This window comes from Asparagus officinalis, chromosome 8, assembly GCF_001876935.1.
Source record: "Asparagus officinalis chromosome 8, Aspof.V1, whole genome shotgun sequence".
Classification (NCBI taxonomy): Eukaryota; Viridiplantae; Streptophyta; class Magnoliopsida; order Asparagales; family Asparagaceae; genus Asparagus; species Asparagus officinalis.
In genome coordinates this window covers 10,765,216-10,783,095 of record NC_033801.1, presented here as the reverse complement: position 1 = coordinate 10,783,095, position 17,880 = coordinate 10,765,216, and the positions used below count along the sequence as shown (strand labels likewise).

Below are 17,880 nucleotides of genomic sequence, written 5' to 3'. Positions count from 1 at the left end.
AGACAAGATGAATAGGAACGCTTGTGGGGTGATCAGGTCTTGTTTGGATCAAGAGCTGAAATACGATGTGATTGGGTAGGTCTGCAATGATGTGTGAGATTCTTAACAACAAGTAGCTTACGAAGAGTGTTGAGAATCAGTTGCACTTGCTGCGAAAATTATTCAGATTCCAGATGTCCAGGGACACCTCACTTGCGGCTCATGTGAACAACTATATAAAGTTATTGTCAGACTTGGTGAACGTAGATGAGAAGATAACAGACGAGTACAAAGCAATTATCTTGTTAGGCTCCTTACCCGATGTGGAGTATAATACATTCGTACTCACTTTGTTGAACGGAAGATCTTCTATCACCTACAATGAAGTGACTAACGCATTGACGAACTATGATTTGAGGAAGGAGGACAAAGAGACTTCCTGTGCTAGCACTTCAGGAGAGGCCCTGTCGACGAGAGGTAGAAGTCCATATCCGAGAGGTGGTAATAGGAATAGGTCAAAGTCAATGGGCCACCACTAGTTAACGAAGAACCTGTGTGCGTTCTGCAAGGAATAAGGATATTGGAAGAGAGATTGTCCGAAGCTCAAGGAGAAGGGAATAACAAGAAGAAGGGCCCGAAGGCCAATGAGGTGAACGCCATGAGAGGTGATGATTCTGATGATTCGTGCTTTTCTCTATTTATTACTCCAGATGTGAACCATATGGATGCATCTGATTGGATGCTTGATTCTGGTGCTACTCATCACGTGACTCCCCGACAAGATTGGTTTGCATTGTTCGAGAAACTCGATGAGGGCGTGGTAGTTATAGAAAATGATCAATCCTGTGGTATTTATGGGATAGGTACCGTCAGGATTCGGATGCATGATGGAGTAGTTCATGAATTGAATGAAGTGAACTTTGTTCCTCAGTTAAAGAAAAATCTTATTTTAGTTGGAGTTTTGGAGGCGAAGGGCTTCAAGGTGACATTTGAGAACGCTGTAGCGAAGGTTACTAAGGGATATTTGGTGGTGATGAAGGGAGTCCGCAGTAAGAATTTATATTATCTGAAGGGAAGCACCGAGATTGGCCAGGTAGCTTCAGTTATTTTAGAGGCGGACACGAGCAGACTTTGATACTATAGGTTGGGGCACACATGTGAAAAATCACTGCAAGCTTTGTGCAAGTAGGGACTATTATAGGGAGCCAATAGTAGAAAGATAGAATTTTGTGAGCACTGCGTTCTTAGCAAGAAGACGAATGCGAAGTTCGGGACAACCATCTATAGGACGAGGGACATCTTGGACTATGTGCACACATATATTTGGGGTCCCACTAAGACGGCATCACTTGGTGATCGATATTGGTTCGTCACGTTTGTAGATACTTCTTGGCGTTATTGGGTGTACACCATGACGAAGAAGAGTAAAGTCTTAGAGATATTTGTGGAGTGGAAGAAGAGATTGGAACTGCAGACTGGGAGAAAGATCAAGACGTTACGATCCGACAACGACGGTGAGTATACTTCTGATCCCTTTCAGCAGCTATGTCAAGACGAAGGCATAGAGAGACACTTCACAGTTAGTCACACACCGTAGCAGAATAAGGTGGCAGAAAGGTTGAATGAGTTTTTGTCGGAGAAGGTCCAATATTTATTATCGCAGAGTGGTTTGGAGAAGATCTTTTGGGCTGAAGCATTTTCTTATATGAGCCACCTCATTAATAGACTGCATTCATCTATAATTGAGGGGAAAACCCTTATGGAGATGTGGTCGGGAGAGCCAGCACACGACTATGATCAGCTCAAGGTATTTAGGTGTTCTGTATTTTATCACGTTAGAACAAATAAATTAGAACCTCAAGCTAGGAAGACCATATTTGTGGGATTTAAGCGTGGTGCCAAGGGATATAAGATTTGTGATCCAGTTGATAAGAAGATAGTGCCGAGTAGATACATCACATTCGATGAGAGCTGAGAAGACTTCTATCTTGAAGCTTCTCAGCTCTCATCAGGTGGAGAGCGACCCGACACTGGAGACATCGTAGATGGTGGAGATTGATATAGCTCCATATTATCCAGATGGGACTGTATACATTAGAGTGCTGACTGGGTGATGCCAGGTGAGCACGGTGATGATTTGGAGGATACAAGTACAGTTGAGTAGGATCAGTGACCGACGGCTCAGGTTCAGGATTCTATTGCAGTTCGGAGACAGAGGAGAAACATACAAATGCTAGCTAGGTATACAGACACAGTTGTTACGTATGTACTTCTAGTGGAGAGTGTCGATGAGATGGTTACTACTACATTCAGAGAGGCTGAGTAGAGTTTGGAGGTTGATCTGTGGCAGGTGGCTATGGAAGAGTAGATGGAGTCTTTTCATAGGAATGACACATGAAAGCTTGTCGAGCTTCCAAAAGGACGAAAGATAATTGGTTGAAAATGAGTGTATACGAAGAAGGAGGGCATTGAAGCCACTCCCCGTGAGGTTCAAAGTTAGGTTGGTTGTGAATGACTATGTGCAGGAGGAAGGTATTGATTATAATAAGGTTTTTTCTCCGGTGGTGAAGCATTCTTCGATTCAGATTTTGCTAGCTTTGGTGGTATAGTATGATTTAGGGTTAGATCAGTTGGATGTAAAAACAACATTTCTTCATGGTGATCTTGATGAAGAAATCTATATGACTCAGCCATTAGGATTCTGAGCTGCAGGGAAGGATAAATTGGTTTGTAGATTGAAGAAATCGCTATACGGTTTGAAGCAATCTCCTCGACGGTGGTATAAACGATTCGATGAGTTCATGATCAGTCATTCGTACATTAGGAGCCGGTTTGATCCTTACATGTACTATCGCAAGTTGAATGGAGGTGCGTACATTTATTTATTATTTTATGTCGATGACATGTTAGTTGTTTCTACTTCGAGATTCGCGATAGATAAACTGAAGATTCAACTTTCGATCGAGTTCGAGATGAATGATTTAGGTGAAGCTAAGCGCATTTTGGGGATGAAGATCGACAAAGACAGAGACAAGGGCAGAATTTGTTTGACACATGTGGTTTATTTGAAGAATGTTCTACAGCGGTTCAATGTGAGCATGGAAATAAAGCCAGTTAGTGTATCATTGGGAGCCCATTTGAAGCTTTATGCTGACCTTTCACCAAAGACAATTGAAGATCGAGAGTTGATGTCAAAGACTCCATATGCGAGCGTAGTGGGAAGTTTGATGTACGCCATGGATTGTACGAGGCCGGATTTATGACATGCAGTGAGCATGGTTTCTAGATATACGCACGACCCAGGTCCGGGTCATTGAGATGTCGTGAGATGGATTTTGAGGTACATTCGAGATACTCTCAACGTTGGTTTGGTTTTTGAGCGGGACACTAACGGTGGACAGCTATGTATTAGATACGTAGATTCAGATTACGCTGGAGATTTGGATAAAACGCCGGTCTACTACGAAATATGTGTTCACTTTGACCTGTACGCCGGTGTGTTGGAGATGCACCTTGCAGTCTACGGTGTCTTTGTCTACGACGGAGGCAGAGTATATAGGGATTAAGGAGGCTGTTAAGGAGGCTATTTGGCTTCGAGGACTTTTTGGAGGATCTTGGTGTTTCGCATCGATCCGTCACTATTCATTGTGATAGCGAGTGCTATCTATTTGGCGAATAATCAGATTTTTTATACGAGGACGAAGCACATTGACGTTCGTTATCACTTCGTTCGAGATGTTCTTGAAGATGGGGATGTGAAGATTGTGAAAGTCCACACGAAAGATAATCCAGCGGATATGCTCACAAAGGTGGTTCCGAGCAACAAGTTCGATCATTGTAGAAACTTGTTGCAAATTCGTGATTGTTGAGGTCGTTCGCGACCATTTGAATGAACTACAGGCGGCTTGATTCCTTAGGAGAGGGGGTACGTAGGCAACCACATTGGTGCAGCCGAATTTGGTGATACGACGTAGTGGTGCTCATGTTTGGTGTCGGCTCAGTTTTGTGAAAACTTCACCGAGGTGGAGAATTGAAAAAGCGGCGAAGAAGAACATGAAATTTAAAGCGCACAGGATTGGCTACGGGTCGGTCGACTGACGGCATAGGCCCGATCGACCGACAGACGACAGACTCTGGAAATACAGGGTCAACAACCTTGTCTCTGGTCGGTCGACCGAACGCTTATGGCCGGTCAATCGAAAAAGTGCACAATTACAGGGCTGATTTTCAGCTCTCTGGCCGGTCGATTGCACGCTTGTGCCCGGTCGACCGCGATGCGGTTATGGGCCCAGTTCGATTTTCCCAGCTGGTTTTGGTTTGTGTTTTGATATAAATTGAAACACAACTTTAGGGTTTCTTAATCAGAGAAAGGAGAAACTTTTGAGCACTTTGAGAGGGAGATATTGTGAGGGAGTTGAGAGATTTGGTTAGGGTTATATTTGAGTGATTTTGTTAGTTGTAACCCGTTGTATTTCTCTTCCATATAGTGAAATCTCCTCATCCTCTCCCCGTGGACGTAGGCAATGTAAATCTCTGTATTTGGTTTGATCTGTGTCGTATTTGGTGGATTGCGCTCGTGATTTGATTTGGTTTTCTTCTCTCGTGTCTTATCGACTCATTTGGTGTGCGAGCACGCTTCCTCAACGCGCGCAACATGTTACACCGAAACTTAATAGCAAAACCATGAAAATATTTTATGTACAGTAACGAATTTTTACATGCCCGCTATATACACAAAACAGTTGTCAGGATTATCCCCACGCGTATCCCCGTCGCCAGAAACAAAACCAAATAAACTGAACTTGCAACTCCCGACACTCTAAACCCAAATGTCGTAGCTCTAATCACAAGACCAACACGTTGTCAATGTCAACCCTCTCTCACTTGGAACATTCAATTTTCGAACCTCAAAAATGTATGACCCCTAAATTAATAAGCAGAGGCACAAGCGCCACAATGATAATTACAATCACAAGCAGCACGGCCAAACACGCCCACTTCCTCGAGCTCTTCTGATACTCCCTGGCCGTCTCCAGCTCCACCGTCCCCTTCCTCACAAACGAGCTCGCGTGCGCCACGTGACTCTCGATATCGTTCAACTGGTGTCCCTGAGCCTCGACCAGCGCCGCCATGTCCAAGAAAACCTGATGCAGGTCCATCAAGCTCTTCTCTATCTCCTTCACTGCGTCGTGCCGTTCTTGAATCTCCATTATCGTGTCCATCACCTGTCCGCGACCTTGCTCCTCGATTGCTTTTTGTAAGAAGTTCTCGCTCTCACCGGAGGATATCATGGCCTCAACTGTATCGTCATCGGGTTGCTTTCCGGTTACCGTGAAATACCGTCTTCCTGCAGTAAACAAGTAGTTTTAGGTATTATAAACGAAAGGAATATAACAAGGTGTATATTCGATTCGTTTGATTATCAAATATTTGTTTAGATTTCATTTCTTATAATTCATATCATTAGATGTGTAAATGTGTAATGTTATGTTTTTAACCCATTTACAGTTTGTAATTTAAGTTTTACACTACTTTTGACAGACTTAAAGAGCCCATCTCGGTTTTCAAACCAAGAATTCAGTGGGCGATGTGTTCGAATTCGATTCGTTAGAAGCCCTACCTACAGTCTCTTTGTATTCCGCCGCCATTTTGGCTCTCAAGCTCTGAAACGCATCCATCAAATCTTTCAGCTTTTTACCAAGACCACCTACCACAGATGTACGAGTTCGATCCGCCGAGCTCCCCGGCCCACACCCAGGAATTTTCCGGTTCGCCGCGTTCGACTTATCAAGAGCTTCAAGCTTTCCTTTCACAACTTTTGCCTTTCGTAGTACTTGCTCCACATCACGGTCCATCCGCGATCTGAGGTCTTTCACAGTGTTGGCGTTGTGCGCGAGTTTCGTCTCCTCGTTGAGGTCTTGGAGGTGCTTGTGGAGCTGTTCGAGAGACTTGAGGTCCTCTTTCACGTTCTCGACGTCCTCGAAGAATTTCTCGAGGTTGACGGTCTCGTGGGCGGGGCCCGCAGTGGAGGTGCCGGTCTCCATCTCGTCGAGGCGGACCTGCTCTTTGAGGTCCGTGTAGCGCTTGAAGGAGGCCGTTGAGAAAAGGTCGTTCATGTTTGATCAGGATTATTGATTGACTAGAGAATTTATTTGGTTATAAGAGCCTCACTGCCATTTAACAATGGGAGGGAGGGGGGAAATATTGGATACAATGTGGGTATGTTGAGGATGGGATTATTGAATTTCCAAAATTTTGAGTAGAGATTGAGAAATGAAAGAGGTGAGGAGAAGAGAAGATCTTTGTGTTGGTAAAAGAATTGAAGGGTGAGGACAAAATTTGGCGGGAAGGAATTGCCATTTGGAGAGCGGTTGACATTTGGCTTAGGTGCCTACAAATGTTGGGGTCCACAAATCTGAGGGAGCAAAGTGTCGACTAGGTCCATAAATTATGGAATGTTTGGGCGTGTTTTAAAAGGAAGTCAATAAATTTAGCTACTAATTGCGCATTTGTACAATTTATGGAGGTCCAGGGGAGTTAGTTTAGTTTTCGGTAGATAGGTAAAATAAGATGTTGATATTTATCATTAAAAAGTGTTAATGTTGTCTAAAATACTCAAATCAATATTGCTTTGGGAGTTCCTTTTCAGGTTGGTTTGTTTTGATCAAAAGTCCTACTTGTATTAGACATTGTTGCACAACCAATCATATTAGAGGTTTATTTCTATTTGGACTCTTGTTGGGTTTTAGGACATGTGGACTTCTATTCCTATTAGAACTCTTATTCCTTAGACAACAAGGAGTTGAGATCTTCAAAGTTATATAAGAACAGCATTTCAAGCCAATAATTAATTATTAATCTTTAGAGCACCGATCAAGAAGAGAGAGCTCTTTTTTGAAGCCTATTTGGTATTCTTCTCTCTTATTCCTTTAGTTGAGAGTTGTATTAGGCTATTGGGGTGTGATTTAGGATTGGGAGGTTGAGAGATTCCACTTTGTATTCCTCACAATTAATAAAACTTTTCTCCTCATTCACCCGTGGACGTAGGCTACAAGCCGAACCACGTATATCTTTGTGTCCGTGTGTTTCTTGATATTTTTCGCGCTCTCATGTGATTGATATTAGCTTATTCTAGGGAATTTGTCATAACAAATTGGTATCAGAGCCATCAGTTATCGATAAGACGAGAAAATGACAACAACAACTACGAAGTGGAATATCGAGAAGTTTGACGGCACCATCAGTTTTAGCCTTTGACAAGTTAAGATGATCGTCGTGTTGACACAGAGTGGATTGAAGAAGACTTTGTTCGGAAAGTTGAAGAAACTGACTACTATGACTGAGGAAGATTAGAACAAGTTGGATGTTAGAGCTCTCATATGTTTGACAAACGAAGTTTTACAAGAAGTTCTCACGGAGAAGTCACCCGCTGATTTGTGGTCTAAATTGGAGTATTTGTATTTGATGAAATCACTCACTAATCGCCTCCTCTTGAAGCAGCGTTGGTACACACTTTGGATGTCGGAAGGAACACCCATCAAATCTTATATTGGTGAATTTAATTATGTGATTACAGATTTGAGTAAGATTGATATTAAGATCGATGATGAAGATCAAGCCCTATTATTATTGTGTTCTTTGCCGCCTTTCTACAAGCACATCAGGGATACTATGATTTGTGGTTGAGATTCTATTGGTATCAAGGATGTCAAAGAGAACTTATTGAATAAGGAGAAGATCGACAAAAAGTTAACCACAAGTGAAAGTGACGATAAAGCTGATGGCTTATTTGTTCGAGGAAGATCGGAAAAGCACATGAATCTAACCTACACATATTTCTAGAAGAAAGGGCACATCAAGACCAATTGTTACAGATTGAAGGACAAAAATAAACAAGAAGAGTATGAAGAAAAATCAAAGGAGGACTCCGCTGAAGTTGATATTGCTGAAGATGTGATTTTGTTGGCTACAGATGATATAAACAACAAAGGAGGACTCCGCTGAAGTTGATATTGCTGAAGATGTGATTTTGTTGGCTACAGATGATATAAACAAGAGCACGGATGATTGGATTTTGGATTCGGGTTATTCCTATCATATGTGTCCTAATCGGGTCTGGTTCACCACTTATGAAGCTATTGATGGTGCAATTGTTCTTATGGGGAACAACGCCTCATGCAAGACTGTTGGGAAAGACACAATTTGGATTAAGATGCATGATAAAGTCATCAGGACTTTGACATATGTTAGGCATGTTACAGGTTTAAGGAAGAATCTCATCTCTTTGGACACTCTTGATAGTATATATTGGGTGACATTTTTCAGGTGAAGGTGGAGTTCTTAGGGTTACAAAAGGCTCTCTTGTGGTTATGAAAAGAAAGAAGATCGACAGGTTGTATGTTTTGCAGGGTTCTACCATTACCGGCTCGGCTGCAGTTGCATCGTCGATGTCAGGAGTTGATACTACCAGATTATGGTATATGAGACTTGGTTGTATGAGTGAGCACGGATTGACCGAGTTGAGTAAGAAGGATCTTTTATGTGGATAGAGTACAGGAAAATTAGGATTATGTGAGCATTGCATCTTTTTGGGTAACAGAAAAGAGTCAGCTTCAGTATGACAGTGCATCAGACTAAATGTACTTTGGATTATATCCATTCAGATCTTTGTGGATCTTCTCAAGTTGCCTTGAGGGGTGGTAGTTCCAGATATTTGTTGACCTTCATTGATGACTACTCCAGGAAGGTTTGAGTCTATTTTTTGAGATATAAATATGAGGTGTTTGTGACTTTCAAATAGTGGAAGTCTTTAATTGAGAAGTAGACTAGGAGGCTAATTAAGAGGCTTAGAATTAATGTAAAACTAGAGGGGTGGTAGTTATTTGATTTGGTGGTGATGGGTTTTGATTGGAGTGGATGATGTAGGTGATTTTGGATGAGGACACGAAGGCGATGTGGGAATTTTGGTGCCTTGTTATATCCTGATGGCTTGGTATTATTTCTGTTGAGGGTCTAACTAGAGGGATGAATAGATATGACGAGATGGATAGCATGCTTGGTAAATGAAAAGTAATTTATACAAAATATAAAAGTTAAAAATTAATGTAAAACTTTTTCTTTATTTTGGTCGTAATATAATCACAGACTCATGTTAGAAACTGAATGACCAAATTTTATTTATTTTCTTTGTAATATAGTCATCAGTCTCAAGTTAGATTTCATATTTGAAGGATGTATTACAAGCAACGATTTAAGTGCATATGTCTTAAATGTAACAATTTGAGTATAAAAGTAACACTAGTGTGCGCTGTATGCGAAGCACGCTTTTCTTTTTTTTTTATCGCTACAGTAATCTCGTTTTTAATTGCTACAGTATTTTTAAATGCTACAACAATATTTTTCTAATGCTATAGTAATATTTTTAAAAAAATGCTACAGTATCCCTCCTTTGCTACAGTAATATATTTAAAAAAAATTTTAAAATAATGCTACAGTATCCCGCCTATGCTACATCGCTTTTTTAATAATGCTACAGTATCCCGCCTATGCCACAATTGTGTTGCTTTGAAAACACTGTAGTATTTTTTTCAAAAAATGCTACAGTAATAATGTTATAGTGAATTACTGCATCATTTATTGTAACATGAATAGTGATTCTTAGGTCTTCCTATTATTATAGAGGAATAGATATATTTTTTCAGTGATATTTTATCTATCAACTATGCTACATAATTATTTTCTGCGACGCTTACTTATATCCTACGACACTTATTGTTGTGCTATAGAAATAAACAAGTGTTAATTTCATAACAAAAACTAACAAATGAGTCAAGTAGACTACACACCAACCTAACCTACACACTGTAAATTCTCATCTCCCTCGATAACCGAGATGAAAGGCATCACTTCTTGTCTCCCTCGAAAGCCAAGACGAAAGGAGTCGCTTCTAATCTCCCTCGAAGGCCGAGACGAAAGATGTCACTTCTTGTCTCCCTTGATGGCCGAGACAAGAGAGGGTCTTTCTCGCCACCCTCAAAGGCTGAGACGAAATATAGTGTTCCTTGCACTTATTAAATGATAACCAGTCATTGTAACATTAAATACGTCGATGGAGTCATCATTACTCCACCATTGAAGCCTTAATGACCAATCGGACCGCATCAGTACCTTAAGCTCTCTGTCACCACTACATTAATCACAATGTGACTCAGTCTCTCTGATATCAACAACTATAAAAGTATTAGTTGGCTAAGCTGATTGTTGTTAGGTCTCGTGTTTTGATGATGATTTACAAACCCCATTATCGGTGCTAATTGTTTGTCAAGTGATATTGTGTAGGTTGTATTTTATCAAGCAATATAGTGTCATGATAGGATGATGGATGGATTTAAGCTTTAATGATCATATTCATGGAGGTGGATGCAAGTTGATGAAGAAGAGCTTTCAAGTATAATATATATAAGAAGAGCTTCATCAACAAATTAGCAAATATTGAGTCTCAAGATTTGTATACATTTGTGAATAGTATTTGCATTTTTATTTTCGTTCTAGATCATAATGTAGGCAAAAAAGTAAAGTAGATTACTTTTGAAGCATTTGGGGATCAAATACACACACTTCTAAAATCGTATTTTTGACCGTTTCGCAAAATGATAAGTTTTTTACAATTGGGAAATGATATTTAAGAAATGAACAAATTTTCAAAATAGGCCGATTTAGTTTTTTATTTTTCAAAATCGACCGTTTTTTTTATTTATCAAAATCGACCGTTTTTTTTTATTTATCAAAATCGACCCGGTTTTGTGATTAGCAGGCTAATCACTATCCTAAATAGTCGGGGTTGCCAACTCCGACTAATTAGGACATTAATTTTTAGGGTTTAAGTCCTTTAATTAGGGTTTAACACCCTCCTAAATAGTCGGGGTTGGCAACCCCGACTATTTAGGATAGTGATTAACCTGCTAATCACAAAACCGGGTCGATTTTGATAAATAAATAAAAAACAGTCGATTTTGAAAAATAAAAAGCTAAATCGGCCTGTTTTGAAAAATTATTCTTAAGAAATTCTTTTTCTAACATGTTTATTTTTATCAAAATAATTATTTTCCCAAGTTTTATAATTTTTAGAATTTATTTAATATTTTTAAAACGCCTTTGAAAATTAGATTTTCTGTTCAAAACTGGGTTGTGCACATTTTTCGGTCGACCGACACTGTTCATCAGTCGACCGAAGAACTGCTCTGCAATTGTTGAAAAGTTTTTGCTCAGTCGACCGAACTCCATTAATCGACTGAACAGTGTTTTCAATCGACCTATGGTTTGCATTAGTCGACCGATAGTTTCCTAGAATCAGCCAACGGTCAGCTCATCAGTCGACTGAACAGTATATCAGTCGACCGACGGGGCTGTAATAGATATTTATCATTTTAGCTTATTTTTTAGGATTTGTGACTTGTTTTGGTTTTGGACTGTTGTTTTGAGCTCCTATATATATTCCACAATCCTCATTTGCTCAGTAACTAAGCAAGCAAAGAAAATCAAGAGTTTCTACTTGTGTTTTCTTTTTGAGCTTAAACTTTCATCTTACTCTCAAGTTTCTAATTTTGCTTTTTTAATTTCACATTCCTCAAACCCCTGAGCTTCAATTGATTATCTCTTTATCCTTGACATAGGATTGTTGTAAGAGAGATTCTTTCATCATCTTATATTGTGTGGAGAGCTTGATCTCGAGGAGATCATTGTGTGGCGAGTTAGATCTCGAGTTGATCGTTGCGAAGAAGTTCTAGCTTACAAACCAGGTTGTGTAGTGTATTACCATCGGGAGAGGTGGTCTGGGACGTAGGTCAAGAGGACCGAACCTTGTGAACATATCGACGTCTCATTTGGCTAACTCTTTCTAACTCTCTCTCTTTGGCTAACTCTTTCTAACTCTCTCTCTCTCTCTCTCTCTCTCTCTCTCTCTCTCTCTCTCTCTCTCTCTCTCTCTCTCTCTCTCTCTCTCTCTCTCTCTCTCTCTCTCTCAGATATTGCCATATTGCTATATTGTATCTTGAGTTGCATTGAATTTCATTAATTGCACATCAATTGTTTGATTACCCTATTCAACCCCCCCCCCCCTCTAGGGTAATTTCAATTGTATGTACTGGGCCATAATTACCCGAATGCACCATCATTTTAATATAAATAGACACATCGTCTGCTGACCAAATGTATGCAATTTCTGTACCCTTAGAGAATTATATCAGTTACTTTCTCCTATTCAAATCTTAATTTACTAGATTGTCAGAGGAATTACTGAAGAACCCAACTCTGGTCCTCTAACATGCTATATAGGTTTGTAACTCTCTTCTTATCAGGGGATTAGCCATCAAAGGAGATCAATAGACCCCGAGCTTTTCAAAACCAGTCCTAAATTCAATTGTGAACCATTGGTGCCCACTGTGAGGTCTCTTCTTCTTCTTTGTGCAAGATGGCCGATTCAGATCACCCAGACCAATCCGTGGTTCCACGTACTGAAGATATGCCTAATACAGGCTGTCGCTCAGGCCTAATTGGACATATCCGCATGAAGAGTTTCTAATTCTCTTCACCAATGGTTCATTTCTTTCACGAATGAGCTCCTTAGTCGGATTCCCCCTCACTCAACTCTGTGGTTTGTCACTCCTCCTTTTGGAGACCAATGTAAGGGATATACTCTAGAGGAAGAAATTACTTATGTCATCTTAATGAATGTTACTACAAAACTAACATTTATAAATGAATATTTTTAATATTCCAGAATGCCATGTTTTGTAGTACTACAAAGACCTTGGTATCATCTTCATGAATAAACTCAGGGCACGTACCCAAGACCTTGATGCCGTTTCGAGTAAGCCCAAGGCACGAGGTCGAGTTGTCCCCAAGTTAGTTGACTCCAACAAGTAAGACTTTGGTACCCTTTTAGGATAAAATCAAGGTACATCATCAATTCGATTGTCTTTGACTCAAAGCCCTTGGTATCATCTTCATAAATAAACCTAAGGCACATACCCAAGGCCTTGGTGTCGTCTTAAGTAAGCCTAAGGCACAAGGTCAAGTCGTCCCCAACTTGGTCGACTCCAACACGTAAGACCTTGGTACCCTTTCTAGATAAAAACCAAGTCACGTCATCAACTTGATTGTTTTCGACTCAAAGACCTTGGTATCATCTTCATGAATAAACCTAAGGCACATACCCAAGATCTTGGTGTCATTTTGAGTAAATGCAAGGTGCAAGGTCGAGTCATCCCCAACTTGGTCGACTCCGACACATAAGACATTGGTATCTTTTTGGAATAAAACCAAGGTGAGTCTCCAACTCGGTCAACTCAAACTCATAAGATATTAGTATCCTTTCAGGATAAAACCGAGGCACAAAGCCGAGTCGTCTCGATCTAAGAGTTTCTCAAGACATACTCCAAGCATTAGTGCCCACTTAGAACGCCCCTAAAATTTGAAGCTGAGCTTATACTCGATCAAAGCATAATGCAGACACTTAAATGTATAAGAATGCAACTACAAAGGTACACAATTCAAATTGACAAAAGTGAGCTTTTTTCATTCATATATTCTAAGCACTTACAATACAGAAGTATTTAAAAAAAGGAAAGGAGATACATCAAAGTTCATGAAGAGCAGAACCCGAATCTGGGGCCGAACCTGGATTTGGGGCTAAGGCCGAAGCTTGAACAAAACTTGGGGCCAGTACGATATGGGGAGTGACGGGAGTCATAGCAAAACTCGAGACCGGAGGAGCAATAGTGGCAAAAGTTAGCGGAGAAGACAGTCGAGACTCAGACATAATTTCTTGGTCCTCTCCCTCTTTAGGTTGGCTCGCTTGAATATCACAAGACGAATATCCATCCTTCCCTTTGGATACCTCTTCATCGTCCTCATCCCCATTTTACACTTCGTGCACAAGCCCCCTCCTCTTTGTTTGATCTCCTAGAGAGCACTAAGGTAGTTAGACACTCGAGTAAGATAGTGGAATCACTCAGGACAAAGCTTGAGATCGGTCGAAAGCTACGCCCTCATGAATTAGAACCCGACCTTACATGCCAGCGCCACCTCTAACTTCCCAAGGGTACCTTGGAGATAGTCCTCGATAATCTGATAGTGATAATCTTTAGAATCCAAATCATCGAGGCGACATTGCATGTACTACCTCTCTATACGGGATGACTCACAGTGTCGCTCCAACTCCTTCCTTAGTTTCTCTTGAGTGCTCTCCTCCTTCTTTAGGTTATCCCTCAGTCCTTGAGCATCTTGGTAAGCCACTAGATCTCACTAAAAAACATCGACACTCTCCTGCCTCTCGACCTTGATCTCCTTCTTCAGATACCTTATCATTTCATCTCACTCACGAAGCTCGTGCTCAAGGTGATCGAGGTCTTCTTGAAGCTTCTTTATTTGGAACGAATTTAGGCTATTTGAATTAAGAAATCCCTTTATTTTGTCATCCTGGATCTCAACCTCCCACTCTAGCTTGCTCTGGCCTCTTTTCCAGCAAGCTAACTCCTTTTCCTTTGCAGCTAGTTTTAGGTCGGCCGCCTCTGAAGCCGCCTTCTCGGCTTTCAATTTTTCTTAGAGCTTGAAGTAGATATCCAAGTTGTGCTTAGAGCACCGAAATAGTTCTTGATCCACCAAAGCTCCCTAAAGTAAATTAACTCTTTAGGGTTTGGTGGAGACCATAATTGGGCGTAGCAGAGACGATCTCATCATCTCTAGGCATTAAGAACTGATCTAGAGCCCTAGCTTGGATTGTCTTGGATTCCAAGACTGAACCCTCTTGTCAAGGTGCTGCCTGAGGACGAATAAATTTTTCCCTGACAGCTCCTTATCATATCCGGGGCCGACTTTAGGCTTCACCATCAATAACTTTCTCAACTTCTCGCCATGCCTCTGGCAGGAGTTCATTAATACGGTGAGGGAATGACCACCCAAGACTATCTCCCTAGGTAGGAAGCACCTCTTCAATTGCCGACTCCTTATCTAATCGTCAAGTCGACTCGGCAAATGCGACAGAGGCCACTTTCATCTCTTTTCAAGCCTCAACCTTCTCAATGTCAACTATGTGACGCCCCTGGGTTCACATAAGGCTATAGTTTAAGGTAAAACCAAGAATATCAAACTTGCTATGCACCACACCGTGCAATAATATGTTTCACCATCACAATTACTATCTCTCTAGTAGAGTCAATAACAGGTGTAGGTACAAAAGCAAGTAAAAGATAATACAAGAGTCAACTGATGAAATAATAGAGATCAAATTAGTATTTCATCATCTAACATACTGAAGTACAAGTCAATGTCTGAAATGAATAAACCGGAACTTCTCAACAAGTCTCATATACAAATGTCTGAATAAAAAGAAATAAGGCACACAACCTTTACAACTTCTAGAACAAACTCTCAAATGTCTAACAAAAGTCTACAGTGGAGTTCAAAAGAAAAATATAACTATAATAAACGGCTGAAGCTAAAGTGCGTCGCCATCAACCTGCGACTCTCCGGGCTCCTGGCTCGTTACCTGAAAGGGGGAGGGACAACGAGCATCAAAGCGCTAGGGAGCAACATCACAACCAACCGTAAGGAAAAGGGCTCGTTGAATACAAAAAATACAGTTATAATATATATATAAAATCACTGATCCTATTTAGGTAATTACAACATGAGCATGAGTACGTCGAGCGAAATAATCCAAACAAGAAAACCCTCATGTATATACCATGTAGCTCAAATTGTAAATACCTATGTATAAGAGGATTTTAGTATTTAGGAAATTACAACACGAGCATAGGTACGTCGAGCGAAATAATCCAGACAAGGAAACCATCACATATATACATTGTATCTTAAATTGTAAATCCCTAAATACCAAACCCAAAATCTAATACATGAATAATAATAAAAGAATACAACCTCATCTCAGAACTTAAATACCAGGTCATGTAACAACCCATATAAGTGTCATGTCCGGCCTATGCAAGTATAGGTGTCAAATTCAAGGTCAAAACTGATGTCTAATACATGGACTAAAACTAGATGTAGTGGATGTCCAACACATGGACTGCATATGAAGATTGTCCAACACATGGACTGAATGTGATAAATGTCCAACACATGGACTACACATCATAATTGCCCAACACATGGACTAGATAAAATATATGAACAGATGCATATACCCTAATTTCTCACGTGTCTCGGTGTGCAAATCTAAACTCGTGTCTGCATGTCATCTCACATGTAAAGATACAGGTTGAAAAATAATTTCTAATACCCGTTATTTGAGGTGACTCCTCATTCATATTAAAGCACGCAACAACAATAAATAAGCATAAACAGTTTCAGTTAAACTGAAACAACCCAAACAGATCCAAACCGAGAAAACTGGAAAATTCCTCATCAATCGACTCATGAGTCAACTGGGATTGGTCGACTCATTGGTCGATCAGAACAAAACACAAAACTGTTAATTTTTTCGTCAGTCGACTCATTGGTCGACTCATCAGTTGACTCATAAGTCGACTCATGAGTCGACTCATTGGTCGACTGAACAGAAAATCCCCAGTATTGCTGCATACGATGGTTATCTTCAAAAACGTTAAACTAAAGTTCTTTTTCGTCATGTCAAGCAACATATTTTAGATTATGTGTGTATCAACAGAAACGAGAGATTTGCATGTAATATCTTACATTAAAATCCTAAACATATTTATAAATGTTTAAAAACATATTGAAAACATTAAATCACATGAAACTCATGTTTAAAACTAATTCCAGATCTGGATCTACATTACAAAAACGTTGGTGAGCTTTTTACTAACTGAAAAATATAGATCTTGCCGCTTATAACGTAAAGCATCTATTTTTATGCACAAAAATACGTTTTAGGCTCAAAAATCCGAAATAAAAACTCAAAAAAACTATACAAACAGTGAGTGAGGGCTGGGCGAGATGTTACTCGCCACTGGTATGCTAGAACGACTCCTAAATTCGAGAGAGGATGATTCCCTTCGCCGCACCTCGCCAAAACCCGCTGAAATCCTCCGAAAATCCCCCAAAAATCCCCCAAAAATCACCAAAAACGAACTAGGGTTTGAGGAGAGAGAGGGGCTAGGGTTTCTCTGGGATTCTGATGGGTCTTTTGGGTTGGTTTCGGGTAGAATAGATTTTATATAAGCGGTCAAACCCGAAACAAAACCAAACCAAACCCGCAAAAAAAAGAATCTGGAAATCTCCCCGTAAGTCGACTCATTGGTCGACTCATAAGTCGACTCATGAGTCGACTAAGCCGACATTTTCCAGATTCGTGCATGTTTTGCTAAATTATCAAAACCAATGCATAAAACTCCATATAATTACACTCATACTTCTCTAATAACTTGTTATCAAGTATATCCATGACCTCAAGTTATTTACCACAATAGAATTATTTATCACTAATAATTCATATATCTATATAACAAAAATACGGGGTTTTACAAACTACCACAATAGTAGTCCCCTTATCCTGTGCAGGGGACTTGTCATTAACGATAACAACATCTGTGGACTTGGCTCATGGAGTCTCTTGGGCAGAATTAATAGAAGGTCCACTCTCAGTAGCTTTTAGGGGGAGCGATGTCGTGCTCGAAGATTGAGTTGCCACACTCTTTTGTGTAAGAGCGCTCGCCTCAGGAGTATCACCCCCTTTCTCTTTCGAGACTTTGGCTTTTCTTGAGGGACCTTGGCTACCTACTTTCCTCAACCTCCTCTTTTTCTCAGACCTCTCGGCTTGAATAGTGGCAAAGCTCGACCCAGCTAGACGAGTTGTGATCTTGGCCACATTGGCCTCTATCTTCTTGGCCTTCCCATAGGCTAAGTCAGAGCGAAGACGCT

At 40.4% G+C, this 17,880-nt stretch overlaps 1 protein-coding gene across 1 annotated transcript; it reads right to left on the bottom strand.

Moving 5' to 3' along the window:
* Positions 4,836-6,244, bottom strand: LOC109822167 (syntaxin-124-like). The gene is made up of 2 exons (XM_020388328.1): positions 5,600-6,244; positions 4,836-5,326 (listed from the first exon to the last, which is right to left on the bottom strand). Exons 1-2 carry the CDS (start codon positions 6,093-6,095, stop codon positions 4,887-4,889), a joined length of 936 nt encoding a protein of 311 aa, XP_020243917.1. The 5' UTR covers positions 6,096-6,244; the 3' UTR covers positions 4,836-4,886.